The sequence below is a fragment of the Protopterus annectens genome, chromosome 8.part1 (genome assembly GCF_019279795.1).
Source record: "Protopterus annectens isolate FY-2018-M chromosome 8.part1, PAN1.0, whole genome shotgun sequence".
Lineage (NCBI taxonomy): Eukaryota > Metazoa > Chordata > Ceratodontiformes > Protopteridae > Protopterus > Protopterus annectens.
Window position 1 is genome coordinate 260,861,515 of NC_056742.1, and position 19,396 is coordinate 260,880,910.

Genomic DNA, 19,396 nt, shown 5'->3' on the forward strand with positions numbered 1-19,396 from the left:
ATCCTGTCCTTTAATACCCAAGGCTTATACATTATCTAGTCAAGTATTCTCTGCATGGCAACAACAGAAAGGCTTTCAATGTTGGCAATTCTTTAACAGTATGCTTATTAAAGCTTACTTGCATCTTACGATGTCAGACAAGCTTACCTTATGGTCATTAAAGCATTGCTACTTAAACACAGAGCAACAGGCACTTTGAGTAATAAGCATAAATCAACAGTACAAAAATATGACAGAAACCAGACCATTCTGCAAAATCAAGGACAGATGAAAAGCCACTGTAGTACTTATGCAGTGTGTCCTCCCCATCCAAGGTAGATACAACTACTCCTTGCCTTGCTTGGACACATCCAGAGTCACTACATGGGGAGTGGGGTGCAACAAGCATGTCACAATTTGAAATCTCTCTGGCTGACTGTGATGGCCCTGACACATTTGTCATACCTCTCAACTTCAAGAGCAAGAAATCTGGACAAAGCCATACACAGAAGTGGGACAAAGGCACAACAAGAAGGACAATTTTTAAATATTGCTCTAATAAACTTAGAAAGATAATAGAATAGGTCTTGCATTAGTATGAATTTTCTGAAGGGTATAAAATCTGAAACTCAAATGTCTGTCATTTTCTAACTTCAGTCTTTAGTGATTTGTCACTAATTTGCCAAAAACACAATTTTATGAAAAATGGACCAAAAATGTGATGCAAAATATAAAATAGACACACAATACAGCTTCTACCTGTCAAAGAAGGGACACTTTAATATTAGTACTGCTACCTTGAGCAGCTGACAAAATAAAAGAATCTACATGCATTTCAAGTAATCTATAACTTTGATTATTACAGTTATTTCTTAATTGTAAACCCTCCATGTTTTCTTCCAAAATTGCTATTTTGCGGAGGGATTATTAGGGGGAAGAGCAACATTTTGAGCCAAAAATTGGGGACAGTTGAGAGGTTGGCTATGCCTAATTCTATAAAGCAATTTATTTGCATGTACCTCTCAACCTGTTAATGCAGTAAATCTGAACAAGGCCAAATATATTGGGGGCACATATAAACAGTACTAAAAATTGCTCTTGTATAAATTGAGACAGTTGATAGAACGGCTCTTACTTTAACATGCATTGCATTTTTATGAAGGTTATGAAGTCTGAAACTTATTATTTAGTGACTTCTGGCAAATCATTTAGGAATTAAAACTACAAATTTTATGAACAACAAACCAAAAATAAGAAGCAAAAATCTATTCATTCTTTGAAACTCTGGACAGTTGGGAGGTATAGTTCAGCTGGGCCTGTCTGAGTTTGCTGCCCTTCCCCCCCCTGACAAAATAATGGTTGAACTGGAGCCTCTGCAGCCATTCCAATTAACCATTACTTGGCTATTTCACTCCATTTACCATAAACACTAATGTGCATACTGCTTTACTTCAATGATTGGACTTCATTTGAAAGTTTTATTTTGTATTTTACAGCACAAACATTAAGTAATCTGTTAAACAAAGCAATGCAGTCTCACAATGAAAACTTAGCATTAAAACTTCTCTGCCCTTGAAACTCACATTCATTGAAACAGCATTGAAACCCACATTCAAAGAAAATACATTTTGCCAGTGGCAGATAAAGATTAATTTTGGGCTGTTTTCGAATCATAGGCCCCTTGCATATGAAACATACATGTGCTCTTTGATACACCTTCCTCATTGTACTAAAAATTATATTCCTTGTACAATACAGTACACTTGTTAGAGGGTGTTTTAAATTTGTTTTGAACATTTTTCCAGTAAGCAATGAAACAAAACATATGCACCCATAATGGCAAAACTGGAACATTTATCATAAAAAAAGTCTACTCAGACTTCCACAGTCCACCATTATTAGTAAATATACACAATTCTACAGTCCACCATTATTAGTAAATATGCACAATTCCACAGTCCACCATTATTAGTAAATATGCACAATTCTACAGTCCACCATTATCAGTAAATATGCACAATTCTACAGTGCACCTTTATCAGTAAATATGCACAATTCTACAGTCCATATTCAGTGAATTCAGTTCTTGCCATAGCTGTCAACCTTAGCACAAAAACCTGGACGAAGCCAATAATGGGGGAATACAGTCCCAAAAATAGGGACAAATTTAAAATATTCATCTTATAAACTTAGAAAATTGCTAGAAAAAAAGGTTGTGCTACTATGTATTCTGAAGAACATGAAGTTTGAAATTCAAATGCCGGTCAATTCTACTGCGGACAGAACAAAAGCGATTTTCAGCAGAGACGAGGGATTAATACTGCAGACACGTCTTTGTAAAATGGCAGGGCATCAGAGCAAATCCACACAAACACAGGCAGGAGATGCAGACTCCAAACAGAAGCCACCCCAACCAAGAATCAAACCAGAAAACCTATAGCTGTGAGGCAACAATACTACCACCGCACCATCAATTATGCAAGGAATTAAACATTCAGAAACCTGAAGTCTGAAATTCAAATGCCTGTCAATTTTACTGCGGACAGAACAAAACCAATTTTCAGCAGGGATTAAAACTGCAGACACGTCTTTGTAAAATGGCAGGGCACCAGAGCAAATCCACACAAACACATGGAGGAGATGCAGACTCCACACAGAAGCCACCCCAACCAAGAATCAAACCAGAAAACCTATAGCTGTGAGGCAACAATACTACCACTGCACCATCAAATCTGCAAGGAATTAAACATTCAGAAACCTGAAGTCTGAAATTCAAATGCCTGTCAATTTTACTGCGGACAGAACAAAACAATTTTCAGCAGAGATGCAGGGATTAATACTGCAGACACGTCTTTGCAAAATGGCAGGGCACCAGAGCAAATCCACACAAATACAGGGAGGAGATGCAGACAGAAGCCACCCCAACCAAGAATCAAACCAGAAAACCTATAGTTGTGAGGTAACAATACTATCACTGCACCATCAATTATACAAGGAGTTAAACATTCAGAAACCTGAAGTCTGAAATTCAAATGCCTGTCAATTTTACTGCGGACAGAACAAAAACAATTTTCAGCAGAGACGAGGGATTAAAACTGCAGACACATCTTTGTAAAATGGCAGGGCACCAGAGCAAATCCACACAAACACAGGCAGGAGATGCAGACTCCAAACAGAAGCCACCCCAACCAAGAATCAAACCAGAAAACCTATAGCTGTGAGGCAACAATACTACCACCGCACCATCAATTATGCAAGGAATTAAACATTCAGAAACCTGAAGTCTGAAATTCAAATGCCTGTCAATTTTACTGCGGACAGAACAAAACCAATTTTCAGCAGGGATTAAAACTGCAGACACGTCTTTGTAAAATGGCAGGGCACCAGAGCAAATCCACACAAACACATGGAGGAGATGCAGACTCCACACAGAAGCCACCCCAACCAAGAATCAAACCAGAAAACCTATAGCTGTGAGGCAACAATACTACCACTGCACCATCAAATCTGCAAGGAATTAAACATTCAGAAACCTGAAGTCTGAAATTCAAATGCCTGTCAATTTTACTGCGGACAGAACAAAACAATTTTCAGCAGAGATGCAGGGATTAATACTGCAGACACGTCTTTGCAAAATGGCAGGGCACCAGAGCAAATCCACACAAATACAGGGAGGAGATGCAGACAGAAGCCACCCCAACCAAGAATCAAACCAGAAAACCTATAGTTGTGAGGTAACAATACTATCACTGCACCATCAATTATACAAGGAGTTAAACATTCAGAAACCTGAAGTCTGAAATTCAAATGCCTGTCAATTTTACTGCGGACAGAACAAAAACAATTTTCAGCAGAGACGAGGGATTAAAACTGCAGACACATCTTTGTAAAATGGCAGGGCACCAGAGCAAATCCACACAAACACAGGCAGGAGATGCAGACTCCAAACAGAAGCCACCCCAACCAAGAATCAAACCAGAAAACCTATAGCTGTGAGGCAACAATACTACCACCACACCATCAATTATGCAAGGAATTAAACATTCAGAAACCTGAAGTCTGAAATTCAAATGCCTGTCAATTTTACTGCGGACAGAACAAAACCAATTTTCAGCAGGGATTAAAACTGCAGACACGTCTTTGTAAAATGGCAGGGCACCAGAGCAAATCCACACAAACACATGGAGGAGATGCAGACTCCACACAGAAGCCACCCCAACCAAGAATCAAACCAGAAAACCTATAGCTGTGAGGCAACAATACTACCACTGCACCATCAAATACGCAAGGAATTAAACATTCAGAAACCCTTAAGTCTGAAATTCAAATGCCTATCAATTTTATTTAACATTTTTAATCAGGACAGTCTGACTTGGAACAAATAAACAAATTTTCAGCAGAGGCCCAGGAAGAAATAATGCAGACATGTCTTTGTAACATGGGAGGGCACAAAAGCAAACCCACACAAACACAGGGAGAAGATACAGACCCCACAAAGAAGGAACCCCAGCCAAGAATCAAACCCAAGAACCTGCAGCTGTGAGGCAACAATGCTACTACTACACCATCAAATATCAAGCATTGCAACATTTACAAACCACAGATATTATGAGGAACAGATCAGATCGAATATGAGGTAAAAATCTGAAATTTTTTTACAAATGGTGGTGGGTAGGGAACTCAAGTCTTTAAAACCTGCATACAGGGTACAGGGTTCAAGCCTGAGGCATTCCCTACCACACCACCATAAGCACCTGGGGCATTTTCACACACACACACACACACACACTCCAGTAAAGCACAAGCACCATACACAAACTCCAGTAAAGCACAAGCACCATACACAAACTCCAGTAAAGCACAAGCACCATACACAAACTCCAGTAAAGCACAAGCACCATACACAAACTCCAGTAAAGCACAAGCACCATACACAAACTCCAGTAAAGCACAAGCACCATACAAAACGAAAAAGCACAAACTCAAGCACCATACACAAATAAAAAGCACAAACTCAAGCACCATACACAAATAAAAAGCACAAACTCAATAAAAATAAACATTGTAAATTAAAAGGCACCTTACCTGAATGAATACATCCAGAGTTAACGTCCGTACATACATCCTTCCCGCGCAATACTGAAGACCCGCGAGATCCCAATGCTCCTTCCCGACGCCGACGAGATCCCTACTGCTCCTCTTGCAGTCCGGACGTGTCCCATAATCCTGGCGGGTCTGTGCACTGTAAAAGTGCACAGACGCTCCTTGTGTCCCCCTATGGGGACGGCCGGGCTGCCTTGAGCATGCGCATAGACCGATAAGCCGGGACTCGGTCTATGCGCATGCGCGAAGTCCGCGAATTTTAAAAAAATATTTTTTTTTTTATTTTTCATTTTTTTTTTCTTTCTTTTTTTATTTTTGAGGGGGCTGCAGTCCGGCAGCCCTATGCCACGAGCCGCCCCTGATTAAACCCATTTTTAAAATTAAAGCAAGCATATGTTAGAGTGCATTACATAATGTATTATTTAGAGCTTTTAGGTTAAAACAATAAGAATATAGTGTATAAAAGCTTTTTAATGAAGTTTTATTAAGTAATTAGATATGTATTTACATTTTTAGAAATGTTCTACGAAGTACTTAATGAGTTAACGATGTGTGCTTTTTGATTGGCTGGTGTTATTTATTTATTGTGTGATTTTAATGAAGTGTTTTATTCTTGAGAAAGATATTTGACTCAAAAGCTTGATTTAATAAACCTGTTTATATGTGGATGGTTGTGCTGTGCCTTTTTGCTACTGTATTTGGAACTTCTGATGAAGTCTGCTGGTCGAGCAGACGAAAAGCGCTTCACTTTATTAAACTTTTGTACCCTGTGGCTTATCAGTTGTTTCTCTGTGGCGAAAGTTGTACTGTCTACTGGTTCCTGCTTTTTAGTATTTGGAACTTTGTTTTGGCTTACCAGTACGTTTAGCTACTCTACACCATTTTTGGGCTGTCTATTAACATTTTGCATGAGTCAAAGTAATAATTTCAAAATTCTTTCTTTAGTGTTCCTCCCGACCTTTTCATTAAGCCTTCTCCCACACGGTCACACACCTATCCTGCTCAACTGTCTGTTCTTGATTGTACAGGATGCTTCTGTCATTATAGCTGCCCCTCTTCCTCATAACTTGCAAAGTTAGATAGTGAATAATGCCAGAGCTAACATTTCATACTTCAGATTATGTGAAAAAAATGAACTTATGAGTTAGCATAGTAGGTTAATGCCTTCTGTGTCAGGGGTGCAAGTTTTGAATCCTGCCCCGTTTTTACCTTATTTTTTTTTTAACACTTGAATACTATTCCTTGGTATAGTGGACTAATATTCTCAGTGCAACTGGCAAATATACAGAGTTTGAATCTTTTTAGTGCCTTTAAGGCAAGCTGTGTAGACTATCCCTAATGTCCCCTCAAGCCACATCTTACTTGCTGCAAAACGCATGTTCTATGAATGTTTTAAGTACTTTTAAGACATGCCGTAAAGAGAGTTATCCCTGGTGACTAGTGTACAGGTGTGTCTAGTGTCCCCGACCCGCATTGTCTTTCTTCCTAACTGCCTGTAAGGCACAATATGTGGAGTATAATCCATGGTGTCTAGTATTTCCCTCCCCAACAGTGTGGCTGGATTTGCTCATTGGTCTAAGGGAGTATGCGGACATGATCCCCCAAACACATATTCAGATATTCATGCATACACACACACACACATACACACACACACACACACACACACACACACACAGTACCCACCCCACCTGATCACATTTGCAAACATACTCACCCGTATGCACACACACACACACACACACACACACACACACACACACACACACACACACACACACACACACACACACACACACACACACACACACACTCACACTTACCTTGCCTTCCTCCTCACTAACCCACTTTACTATCACTTTCCAGGCAGAGACACACACACACACACACACACGCGCACACACACACACACACTCACACACACACACACACACACACACACACACACACACACACACACAGATATTCTAATACACACACAGGCACATACGTCCTCCCAACGCTACCTGTCTGCTAAACTTCCTCATTGCTTACCTCTACTGTAATGGATGAATATGAGTGGACTTCTGTGGCCATGTGCCTTTACACAGCACTAGTTAAATGTCTTATCCATGCCTGTTAACTGTTCCTGATTTGAAGGGATGTCCCTGTTATTTACTACAATTTTGGCTCTGTCCTTCTTAATCCCCCCTAAAACTGGTGACTTTTGGGGAAATATAGTGAATTACACTTAATAAATAATGACAATAATTAGAGTTAGAGTCATATTTTACTTCAGAAAATGTATAGTTCTGTTGACGTCTCAGGCTAACAGTATTAATATTTTAAAAGTGTCCCTGATTGTCCTTGATTATTTCTGGATTCTATTGATATTTGTCCCACATTGGTTGAGAGCTATGGCCTTATCACAGGCATTTCTGGGGCAGAGCACATGGCTAATTATCATCTGCCTTTCCCCTGAATGCAGCTACCCTGACTGTGGAGACAGCCCTCTGTGGTGCTATATGTTTTCATGTTAAAGGGCCATGGCAGGTCAGGTAGGGCTGTCTCTGAATTCCAAATGGTAGAAAACACCTCATGGTAACCTTTCTGAATTCCTGTGTGTGTGTGTTTTACAAGTAGTAAGAATCTAATTTTTCTATTTTGATCTAATTTGTCCAAATTGTTGCTTGTGTAGTATTAAATTTGGTTAGTAAAGCTCAAAACTGAAAAATGCATAATTTTGGTGACTACACATCCTTCACAACTATTGCTGTAGTTCAGTTACAGTACAAAGCAACCTTCAGAATAGACAAAACCCTCCTTTCAGCCTGAACTGGGACTTTGCCTTTTCTAAGAAAATAACCGTCAAAGCAAGAAACAAATAGTTTTACTATGTTTGTTCATTATGAAAGGTAATAGAAAGCATATGATGAAAATTTCTTTAAAAACTGAAAGCCTTAGGTTAATAAGGTGACCACCGCAACTGGAAAATAGTAGAGCCCAAATATGCAGCACTGCAGGCAAGCCAGAATGTGACAGAAATATCTGATCCTCATTCAACCCAACAGTAATGTGTACAGGAATGTGGGGATGAGAACAAACATGTAAACGTAACATACGTGATGCAGCCCACTCTGCTCTATGGAAGTCTTTTCCCTTACAGATCATAGTTACCATGGCCATTAAGCCAAAGCTTTGCTAACAGAAGTGTATCTGTGTCATGTGAATACAGGCTGTGTGTCATGGTGCAAGGCATAATACAAATATACCAGTATTGATTATAAAACATTTGCAACTGAAAACCTATATACAGCCAATTTTAACCGTGAAGCATTTGCAACTAGAAAGTCATGTAGACATATTTAACCACCACTTAGTACTGCTGTATATGAGCAAAGACATGTTATGTTAACCAAGACATCTTGAAAACAGAGTGGACAACTTATGAGCTACACCCCATGAGTGTGTTACATTCACTGTATCTGGCTTTTCTAGAATGGTTGTGCAATTGCTGAGGTTGTTGTTCTGCAATGTCTTATCTTGTAAGAAAAAAAAGCCTTCTTCTGTAGACAATCAGTAATATCTCTGAATTTTTTTCTTTCTGAAAGCCAAAATCTAATTTCATGTTTTCTATCTTTGTGTGTGTGTGTGTGTGTGTGTGTGTGTGTGTGTGTGTGTGTGTGTGTGTGTGTGTGTGTGTGTGTGTGTGTGTGTGTGTGTGTGTGTGTGTGTGTGTGTGTGTGTGTGTGTGTGTGTGTGTGTGTGTGTGTGTGTGTGTGTTTATTTCAACTGACTTTTATAATAATCCTCATGCAAACAACTATTTAACTCTTGCTGGCATTGCTTAATATCAGTAGACTGTTTTTATAATTAATTTGCAACCAGTCCTTGGAACATCACACCACCATTGTCTCAGCTCAAAATGTTTCTTTTCCAAGAGTGTTATATTATTCAGTAAATGTATTTCCTTCTATATGTTTTTGGATAAAACCTCAAATATCTGCAGGATATCACTCAACAATTGTTTCTGTGTGCCAGTGTTAAATGGATCTGTACCTACTATTCTTAAATCCCATTACCTGACCACATAATCAAAAGCCAAGGGATTTTTAAATGTATTCAACAGTTCCTAGTGGTGCCACATAATGTTACAGTTTAAAAAAAATGACATAAAGAATAAAAATGAACTGAATACTTAAGTTGTGGAGTACTAGAAGCTGTGGTTTTAACTTCAGAGTACTAGAAATTAACTGTATTATCGATATATTTGAAAGTTATAGGCCGGTATTCATAGTCTGGGGCTTTGCATTTTCATAGAGGTAATCCATGGAGATTGCTACTACGATGTTATGCAAGTCACAGACTTTTAGGAAGACTATGTAAATGCAAGGGCCTTTTTATAAACACGCCTCCCTATCACAAAAGAGTAATATGCTTAAGGCATAAGCAATAGGGGATAGCTAATATGCAGATAAGTGGCATTGCATGTTTGTGTATCAGTAAGATTCATAAAGACGAATCCAAAATGAGTTCATTTACATAATAAACATGTAAATGCCCTGAGCTTACACCAGTAAGCAGCAATTTAACAGCCTAATACAGAGTTATGAAGGGAAAGGAAAACATTTCATTTGGTATCAGGGACAGTCTTGTGCACACATGGGCAGACTACTGAAGGGGGTCACTGGACTAAACGTTTCATTCAGAGTCAGTGAAGTCCTTGTGCGTACACTGTCAGAGTACTGAAGGGATCACTGGGGAAATGTTTCAGATGGAGTCAGTGATGGGCTTACACATGCATGGGCAGACTTCTGAAGGTATTATTGGGAGAAATTTTTCATTTGGTCTCAGGGATGTGCTTGTACAAACATGGGCAGACTGCAGAAGGTATCATTGAGGGAAATGTTTCATTTAATGTCAGTGAAGTACTTGTGCATACATGGGCAGACTACTGAAGGCATCATTGGGAGAAATATTTCATTTGGTGCTTGCACATACTTGGACATACTGTTGAAGGGACTGGTTGGGGAAATGTTTAATTTGGTGTCAGGGATGTGCTTGTACAAACATTGGCAGAATGTTAAAGGAGATATTGAGGAAAATGTATCATTTGGCATCAATGAAGCACTTCTGAATACATGGACAGACTACTCAAGTGTTCGTTGGGGAAATGTTTCATTTGGTGTTAAGAACGTGCTTGTGCGTACATGGGTAGACTAGTGAAAGGCTCACTGGGGGAAATGTTTCATTTGGTGTTAAGAACGTGCTTGTGCATACATGGGTAGACTAGTGAAAGGCTCACTGGGGGAAATGTTTCATTTGGTGTTAAGAACGTGCTTGTGCATACATGGGTAGACTAGTGAAAGGCTCACTGGGGGAAATGTTTCATTTGGTGTTAAGAACGTGCTTGTGCATACATGGGTAGACTAGTGAAAGGCTCACTGGGGGAAATGTTTCATTTGGTGCTTGTGCATATTTGGACATATTGCTGAAGGGATCATGGGGAAAATGTTTCATTTTGGTACCTGTGCATACTTGGACAAATTGCTGATGGGATTGGTGGGGAAAATGTTTCAATTTTATGCTTATTCATACTTAAGCGAACTGCTGAAGGGATCAGTGGGGATATGTTGCATTTTGGTGCTTGTGCATACTTGGTGAAATTACTGAAGGGATCACTGGGGGAAATGTTTCATTTTGATGTCAGTGAAGTGCCTGTACACACGTGGTCACAGTGCTGAAGTTATTGCCAGGCAAAATAATTTATTTTGTGTCACTTTAGTGCTTTTGTATAATTAGACAAACTACTGAAGTGGTTGCTGAGGGAAATAATTAATTTGTGTGTCAGAGAAGTGCTTCTGCATACTTGGACAAACTATGGAAGGGAAATCGGGGGCAAGCTTATGGACTGTAACTCAGATATCAAAGGTGAAGCATCATTTTCAACAACGGATGTGCATACTATGCAGATGCTGGACTACATATCAAAAGAACACCTCATTAGCATATACCACTTTACAAAAGTTATTATTTGGGCGTGTTTTCCTGGAGTTTCATTGTTTTATTTGATTATTGTTTTTTTATGCATCTTTATTAAATTGCCACATTTTAAGTTGTAACACGAGTTTACATACATTAATAGAAAAGAAAACAAACCTTAATAAAAGTTTCCATTATCATCACCATGAAATACACATATATATGCTTTCTAATTAACAATTTTCTTTGACTCCAACACATCATAAATTAATCAGGTCCTGGCTTCCTTTACATCTCACTCCTCTTTCAGAGAATTATTCTGTATGGATTTCCCCACAAATTCCATTTATTTGTAGAAAATGTGCTACCCTGCTCAAATAGCAGCTATTTGCACTCTATTGTTATCTTAGGATGGCTCAGTGATATTTTACAGTAATTTTTATTTCTAGGTAGTATCGTATTTTAGAGAGTTTTACACAGAAATACATTACTCTTTTTTATTCTGTAGCAATTTTTTTGTTGTATTGAACTAATATGAAAGATTGTACAAGCTAAGGCACACACATCCACCTTCTCGCATGGAGGTACACATGCTCTGTAAAAATCATTTGTAGGTCTTTCTTACTTGTACCCTCAGTCCTATCCAATACTTGGCCCCTGACTGTTCACCTGCAGATTCCTGAGGAAGGTAGCACTTAGACCTGTGATATTATGCACGGGTGAACACCAAAGCTTTCATCTGTAAATGAAGAAAAGTCTTTTCACTGAACTGAAAGACATCTGCACTTTAGCCCTTTTCATCATTTGAGGATTGTACAGATAAGCATTTTAGCAGGTAATTTTGTTTCAAAAAATAAGTAATGGCTATAAAAATATGTATAATATATAGATCACCAGAGGTGTTCTTTTCATGTATTGTTACTTTCTATTCTAGAAAGTACAAGGAGCAATTTTCATGTACAGATCAGAAGTATATTGCTATTTTGAAGCTCAGGGGAGTTGCAAGCTCTTGTATGAAAAAAAACAAAGAGCATTCTACTTTTAGCTAACAATTATTTACTAAATCAATCCCATTATAACAAAGTAATTTCTTAGCAATAATTTACTAAATGTATCCCATTACTAACAAGGCTCATTTCTTAAACAGTTAATTCTAGTGACTCAGTAGGAGGAGAGGAAGAAGTCTGTCTATTTTACATGTGACTGAAGGGATTCACTATGTCTGTACAAATCTCAGACTTTAGAGCCATGCAGTTCTATACCAATAATGTGAAAATAAGTTTTCGACATGGACCTTTTGTGTTGAGCAAATTCTCTAGCATAATTCATGCAGGAGCTACACCCCTTTATTCACTTAATTATTCTTATCCCCCAGACCACTGTAATATAAGAGGAAAGAATAACAGTCAACTCTGTTCATACTGATGGACTTACAAATGTAGTATTCTAAGTTCAGGTTATGCACAAGAGTTAAATGCAATTTCAGGTGAGCAGAATTCCCTAGCAGTGACTAAGAGTTCATATTGTGATAGCAACTTTGTAGCAATGCAAGGGTGCTAGGTCATTCCATCACTGTATATCCTATTCATTGACAGGAGCTACATGATAAGACGAGATCATCTACCTCAAAATTGTTTGAAACAAAGAACTCAGTCTCTGGGTACTTCTCTAGCAAGTGCAACAAGGAATCAACAATTAATGGGAGCCTGACTGAAGATATCAGTAGGAAAAAAGGGCTAGGATATTTAAATAGATAGAGTGGCCAGGGCAACAGAGTAAAAAGTGCATTTATGAAATAGTGAGACTGGCTATAAATGGGTGGTTGTACTGGTGGAGGGGGAGTGGTGACTTTCTGTTACAGTGAAAATAGTACTTTCCTAATGTGCTTTACTGTTTTCTTTTCACTTTCAGACACAATGATCTGCCATGGCAGCTGCTTAGTAAATTTTATAACCAGCTTGGAAAAGTAGACCTCAACATTCTGCCAGATACACATACCAACATTCCAAAATTACGGGATGGAAAAGTTGGAGGGCAGGTATGTCAAAATTTAAAGCTATACCTCTTCATGGAAAAGTTATCTTTATATATGCCATTTTGTATATTTTACTTCAATGAAGACTTTTATATCATTTCTCCTCCTGCACACTGACTGCTTTTGTGTAACTGTATGCTACATCATAACAAATTATAAAGTTTAACTTTTAAATACATTTTGGAATGCAGTTTCAGAGTTTAGGAACATATTTCTGCATTTAGCTTTGATGCATTAATTTGCCAAAAGTAACTTTCCAGAGCTGATAACTACTGTATATCTGGCTGGAGTGTTACTAAACTGTGATATAGATGTCCACAAACCTCCCAGTTCAAAGTTAATGCATATTAATATTTACTTAATATGCAGAGTGGCGTAGATTTCTGTATTGCGGATTTCAAGAGTTTGAGTTTCAAACACATCGAATTTCAACCTGATGTCCTCGAAGACAAATTGATTGAACCAACAAGGAACAATAAACTTTATTTTAATGAAAATGGATTACTAGCAATGAATGCAAATTTCACTATGTCTGCTACATGGAACGTTATAATGATTTTTTTTTTTGCTCTGCCAAATTTATCTGGTAGAAAATTTGAAAACTCAAATTACTCACCAAGGTAAGGCATGACTCTACAAATCACCTGAAGAGGAGGTTTCACCACACGACCTCATAACTTTTTATATTATGTCAGAGACTACGGTACATCAGTGTAGGAAACAGAAGCCAAGACAGGCAAAACTGTCAATGGAAACATTTCTTTCCCCTTTGTTATGCTATGACCAATATTCTGTTAAACTTAATTTTTGAATGCCAAATTGTTAAAATGTCGTGTGGCAGTCTGGCTTCTTAAAACTGTTCCATATCATATGGAATCTGTATTTTTTCTTCAATGGGTGGACACAAGAGGGTAATTAAAATGCAGTGATATTTATTAGCGTCTGCTAATTTTATTTACAACTGTCAACTCTCATCAATAGTTGTGCCCTTGTTCAACCTGATTCCTTCCATATAAAAGTCATGCTAGATGAATTTAATAGGTTTCTTTGTCTGGCTGACCAATTTGGTTGACCTGCTAAAATCTGTGGGCATTGTCTAACTAGACAGAAGCAAAATGTGTATGCTCACTGCTACAAAGCAGGTTAGTAAACAAAATGCTTTTGTGTTAGAATAGGAACAAGGAACATTAGCCAAAGAACAGAACATATATGGTAGTACTTGGACAATTCAGTAATGGCTAGTTATATGAAAATACTTCAATAACTAGAATTTAGATTCCTTAAATGAGGTTCCTGCGTTTGGGATTTTGCCCTAGTCCCAAACTATAGTGACCTTGTAGTTAATTATAATATGTGCAAGGTTGCAATTGTGAGGGCTCCAGCATATGGGGTAAGTATAGTGAACGTGTAATTAATTATGATAAGTCCAAGGTTGCAGAGGTGAGGGCTCCCCCATGTGGGGTATGGGTAAGGTGCAAAATCGTTTTTTCTCATTTAGTCAAAGACCACATTGTGTATATTGTTTTTTCAGCATGACATTTAAAAATGGTTTTGTAAATCTGTATGGGAGCCTAGATATAGCAATACTACAAAGATTTCTGCTGAACATGTACACATTCCATAATGTGATATTACAGGTTCTGAAATAGGTTCAGCCTGTTTTAAAGTCTTCAGAAGGGCTCCGAATGAGACTAATTGGAACACTTTTGCAATTTGTTACATGAAAAGTCTTGCATGCCTCTGTTGTACAAGGTCTGGAAGGAAAAGATTATCATTCAGCATGTATCACACATGATAACTCAGGTGAGCTGAAGTGATGAAATAGCCTTCAGCAGGTATAAAACTGTGTACGTTAACAGTAATCTCTTTAATTGTGCTTGTCCCTTTATTAGTCATTTAGTGCAAAGCATTAATACAGTACAGTGATTTAGTACACTATCTTTTTCTCTTGGGGAATTAATACATTTCACTTCTTTCTTTCAGATTAATAGAGCATTTTTGCTTGAGAAACACACACATTACAACTATCCATGCTGTATACTACCTAGTATGGCTAGACACAAAACAAAGAGGTTAACAACATTCTTATTTCTTATTTATCAAACCATTAAATATGCTATCATCACACTACAATACTGCCTTGAGTGTCTGAATTAGTGTGTGTGTGTGTGTGTGTGTGTGTGTGTGTGTGTGTGTGTGTGTGTGTGTGTGTGTGTGTGTGTGTGTGTGTAGGAGTGTGTAGGAGTGTGCGTTTGTCACTGCGGTATACGGGATAACACTACCACTCAAAGGTTACCTAGAGTGCAGTTTGCAGTCATACTAATAAGCTAATATTGAGGTCTTTCTCACTGCAGCCATAGCTTCTTCTGAATATCCTTTTCTGTCCATTGTGGAAGTTGACCTACATGTGGTAGGCAACTTTCAAGAGTGGTGAGGATGTTTCAGAATCCTAGGGGGAGTCCTTATTTGGACTTTTCTTGACTGTTTATTCAAAGTGTATTACATTTTGCCCATTTATTTTATTTATTTATTAATTTAATTAATTTTTTTCCAGTTTGATGACTAGGGAAGTCTATTGGGCCAAGCAGAGCCAATTTTCAGTGGCTGTCCGGGAAGAAAAGCTCCAAAAGCAGTTAACAGAATGTAACATATGTAAAATATGGAATATACAGTATACAAAAGCATAAATATACAATTTAAAATAGAAATACAAAACCAGGGAGTATATGTTTAAAAAACACAAATGTTAAAATATAGATAAAGTCAAAAGTAATACAGATAATATAATTAAAAGTACAAGTCATAAAGTGTTAACACAAGTTTAGTGTTTGTTCTAGCAATAATATTAGTGATCAGAGGTGGTAGTAGATGAGATTGAAAGGAGGTTTGGAAGAGGCGACGGTGGAATTTAGGTGGGAAGGGAGCAGGAAGAGTCACAAAATTGATTAATGGTGTCAAGGAAAGACAGAAGAGCTGTGATAATGCTGTGGCCAGGCCAGAAACCATGTTGTATTGGGGTAAGAAGATGATTGTGTGTTAGGTATGGCAAGAGTTGGTGATGAATGCACTTTTTCGATGATTTTAGAAAGAGGTGAGAGAATAGCTATAGGACAGAAGTTAGTAGTGTCTGTGTTATCGCCGCTTTTGTGTAGGGGGTAACAACAGCTTTCTTCCAGAGTGAGGGGACAGAGGCTTCTTGGATGGATCTGTTTATAAGAATGGAAATGGGGAGGGCAATGCTGTCTGCAGCCATCTTAAGGAAGGGGGGAGGCAGATTATTAGGAATGTAGGAGCAAGGCTTTAGTTTAAGGAGGAGGGTTTTTTTTTTTTTTTTGCTGCTGGTGGAGATAGGTTTAAGACTGAAAGGTGGAGCATTAGAGGAAATATCAGTGGATGGGAGACTAAGAGAGAGAGAGAGAGAGAAGATGGGAAGGTTTGCTGTTAGTTTGGCTATGCAGTCAACAAAAAGGTGTTGAAATTAGATGCAATTTCATGGTCTGGGGAGTCTGGGTTAGCGCATGGATTGTCTTTTCTACCAAGGCTTAGAAGGGAGGAAATGCAATTCCAGAACTTTTTGGGGTTAGAGTTAAGTTCTGATTGGAGCTTGGAGTAATAAGTCTTACGGTCTTTAGTTATTAGTTTCTTCACTGAGTTGTGGAGTTGTTTGAATTCGATTAGAGAGTTTTTTAACTTATTTTTTTTGGTATTGCTTCCAACATTTGTCTCTGAGGTACATTAGTTTTCTGGTTTCATTCGATAGCCAGGGAACAGTTTTGCCTTGAATTCTTTTTGTTCTAAGAGCTGCTAGGCTGTTTAGTAAGTCTAGTAAAGTTTTGTTGAAGGAATTAGTTGCACTGTCTAGAGGCAGAGTCTTTAAGGGGGCCCAATTAAATTTTTTCAGACAGTTGGATAATGTCTGTGGAGTGAAGTTGGTGAGATTATGAGTTTGAATGTACTGATGTTGTATTTGGACAGAAGAAGCACACTGGTGGGCATAGACTGGTAGGTGGTTGCTAAGGGGATCAGGTATAATTCTGGTATTTGAGATTAGGTTGGGATGAGTTGCTAAGATCCAATCTAGTGTATTGCCAGAGGCACCATCTTTACTGGGTCTGGTAGTTTATCAGCTGGGAGAAGTTAAAGAGATTAATTGTTTGGCCTGGAGATTGTGAGGAGATGGTGGCCCACTTGATGTTTACATTGCCAAGGATGAATGTTTTCTTTTTGATGTTGGAAGAGAACCATGAGAGAATGTCTTCAAGGATGGGGATGTTATCACTAGGGGGAATGTAGATGGCAGCTATAGATAATGATTGATGTTTGCTGATTTTTAGGAAGGCTATGGATAGTTCAGCAGGACAGAATTTAGGAATGGGGTTAGTGTATGGAATGACTGTTAGAGAAGAGAAGTAAATTATGGTTACCCCTCCTCCTTTCTTATTAGGTCTGTCATTCTATATGATTTAGTAGTCAGGGAAGAATTTCAGTATCTTTGATATGAGGTTTAAGCCAGCTTTCAGAGACACCTAATATGTCAGGATGGTTATGTGATAGCCAGGTGTGTAAGTTAGATATCTTATTGCAAATACTTTGAGTATTGATTGAAGCTAGGTGGATGGTTTTGGGGAAGGATGATTGTGGTGATGCAGAGGAGCAGATGTTGGTGGAGATAGTGGGACCAGGACTGAGACGGATGTCAACAGAAATAGAGAGAGAGAGACTAGATGTAAAAGAATGGTGATCGGGTTCAATGGGAAGGGTAAGTTAGGAGTGTAGTTGATGAAAGGTTTGCTATTGTCAGTGAAGTGAAGTGGGTTAGTAGCAAGAGGTACTGGAGGGAGCTTTAATTTATAGAGGAGAGTTGTATTTAGAGGGTATAGCTCATGGGATATGGATGAGAAGTAATAATACAAACTCTACTTGTAAAGTGAAGGAGAGAAGAGACAGCAAAGTTTATTAAGGTTGGGAGTATGTCTTCACAATGACTTACTCATTAGTAGCCAGTTTGTGCACAGATTTTATTTACCATAGTGAGTTACCATGTGCCATGACAATGCTTGGTGCTACACGGCTATTCTGTCCACGGCATAACACACACTTGTTATTAACATACGTGCTCTGTGCTACACTGCTAGTCTGGCCACAGCAAAACACACAATTGTTATTAACTACATGCTCTGTGCTACACTGCTATTCTGTCCATGGCATAACACACACTTGTTATTAACTACATAATCACCTGATTGCATCGTTGTTTATGTGCCATAGTAAGGAGAGACTATGCTGACTAACCTCCCTGTAAAAAAAAAATGTGCCATTGTGCTTTGTGCACTTTGCAGTGTTATCTGGTCTTCAATATGCAAATGTTATGACACAACATTGTGCTGGTTGTTGTCACTAAAGGCATGCTTATGCACAAGGCAAGGTTTAAGGCTGAAGGTTCAGTGCTCTTCCATACCTAAGAATGCAATTTTCACACATTCAGGTGCCTTAATGCCCTCATAAAATTCATATACTCTTCTATTATAGATTAGCATGTGAACAAAAAACAATTTCCATTCAGTTATTATTAAGTAATAGACATTAGTAATGTAGCCCATTTTATGTATTTGAAATTTAAATTCTTGAAAATCACTACTTATATACCACTTTGAAAATACTGCCACAAACAAGAAATAAAAACTGTAACTATAAAAACAAAACATAGCCAAGGCTAATTGTACAAACAGACAATTTATTAATACAATAAGTGCTTTTGTGGGTGTAAATACCCCCACTTCTTCAGTCTGTTTAACTACAATAAGACAACACATTTAAATAGTTTTCAAATAGAGCACATGATGGTCAGGTGGTTAAAAGATCCAATAAGATTTAAAAGACAATTAAACAACTTTGTCAATATTGCTAATCAAATGAAAGATACAAGAAAAAATATGTAAAAAATACATTAAAGATGCCATAAGAATGCTAAACCATACAAAGAATGCACAAAAAGTGTGCATGTAATTAAAACTGGATGCATAATCATGGGGTGAACAATTCATGGGATAAAAAGATTCTATTTCCTCAGATGTTTTAACTTCAGGATGCAGGCTATTGAGCATGCATCATTCAACCCAGGGTATTTAAAGGCATCAAGTCTGAGCTACCAGTGTAGCTCACATTGTTCTAGCCACAAAGAAACTGGTCCCCACATCACATCAGTACTAATCTGGTCTACAACTCTGAATGAGAAGGAATGACTGGTGTCTCTAAGGGCATGTTTTGCTAAAGCATTCTCTGACTTCTGGTTCCTAATGGCATACTGATGTTCATATA

General features: G+C 38.1%; 1 protein-coding gene across 1 annotated transcript in view; it reads left to right on the forward strand.

Annotated features, from left to right (window-relative positions):
• Window positions 1-19,396, forward strand: part of DPEP1 (dipeptidase 1) — a 250,577-nt gene that overhangs the window by 35,935 nt on the left and 195,246 nt on the right. The window contains exon 3 of the mRNA XM_044081592.1: window positions 12,955-13,081. Coding sequence (XP_043937527.1) covers window positions 12,955-13,081 — 127 coding nt within the window. The remainder of the gene's footprint in view (window positions 1-12,954; window positions 13,082-19,396) is intronic.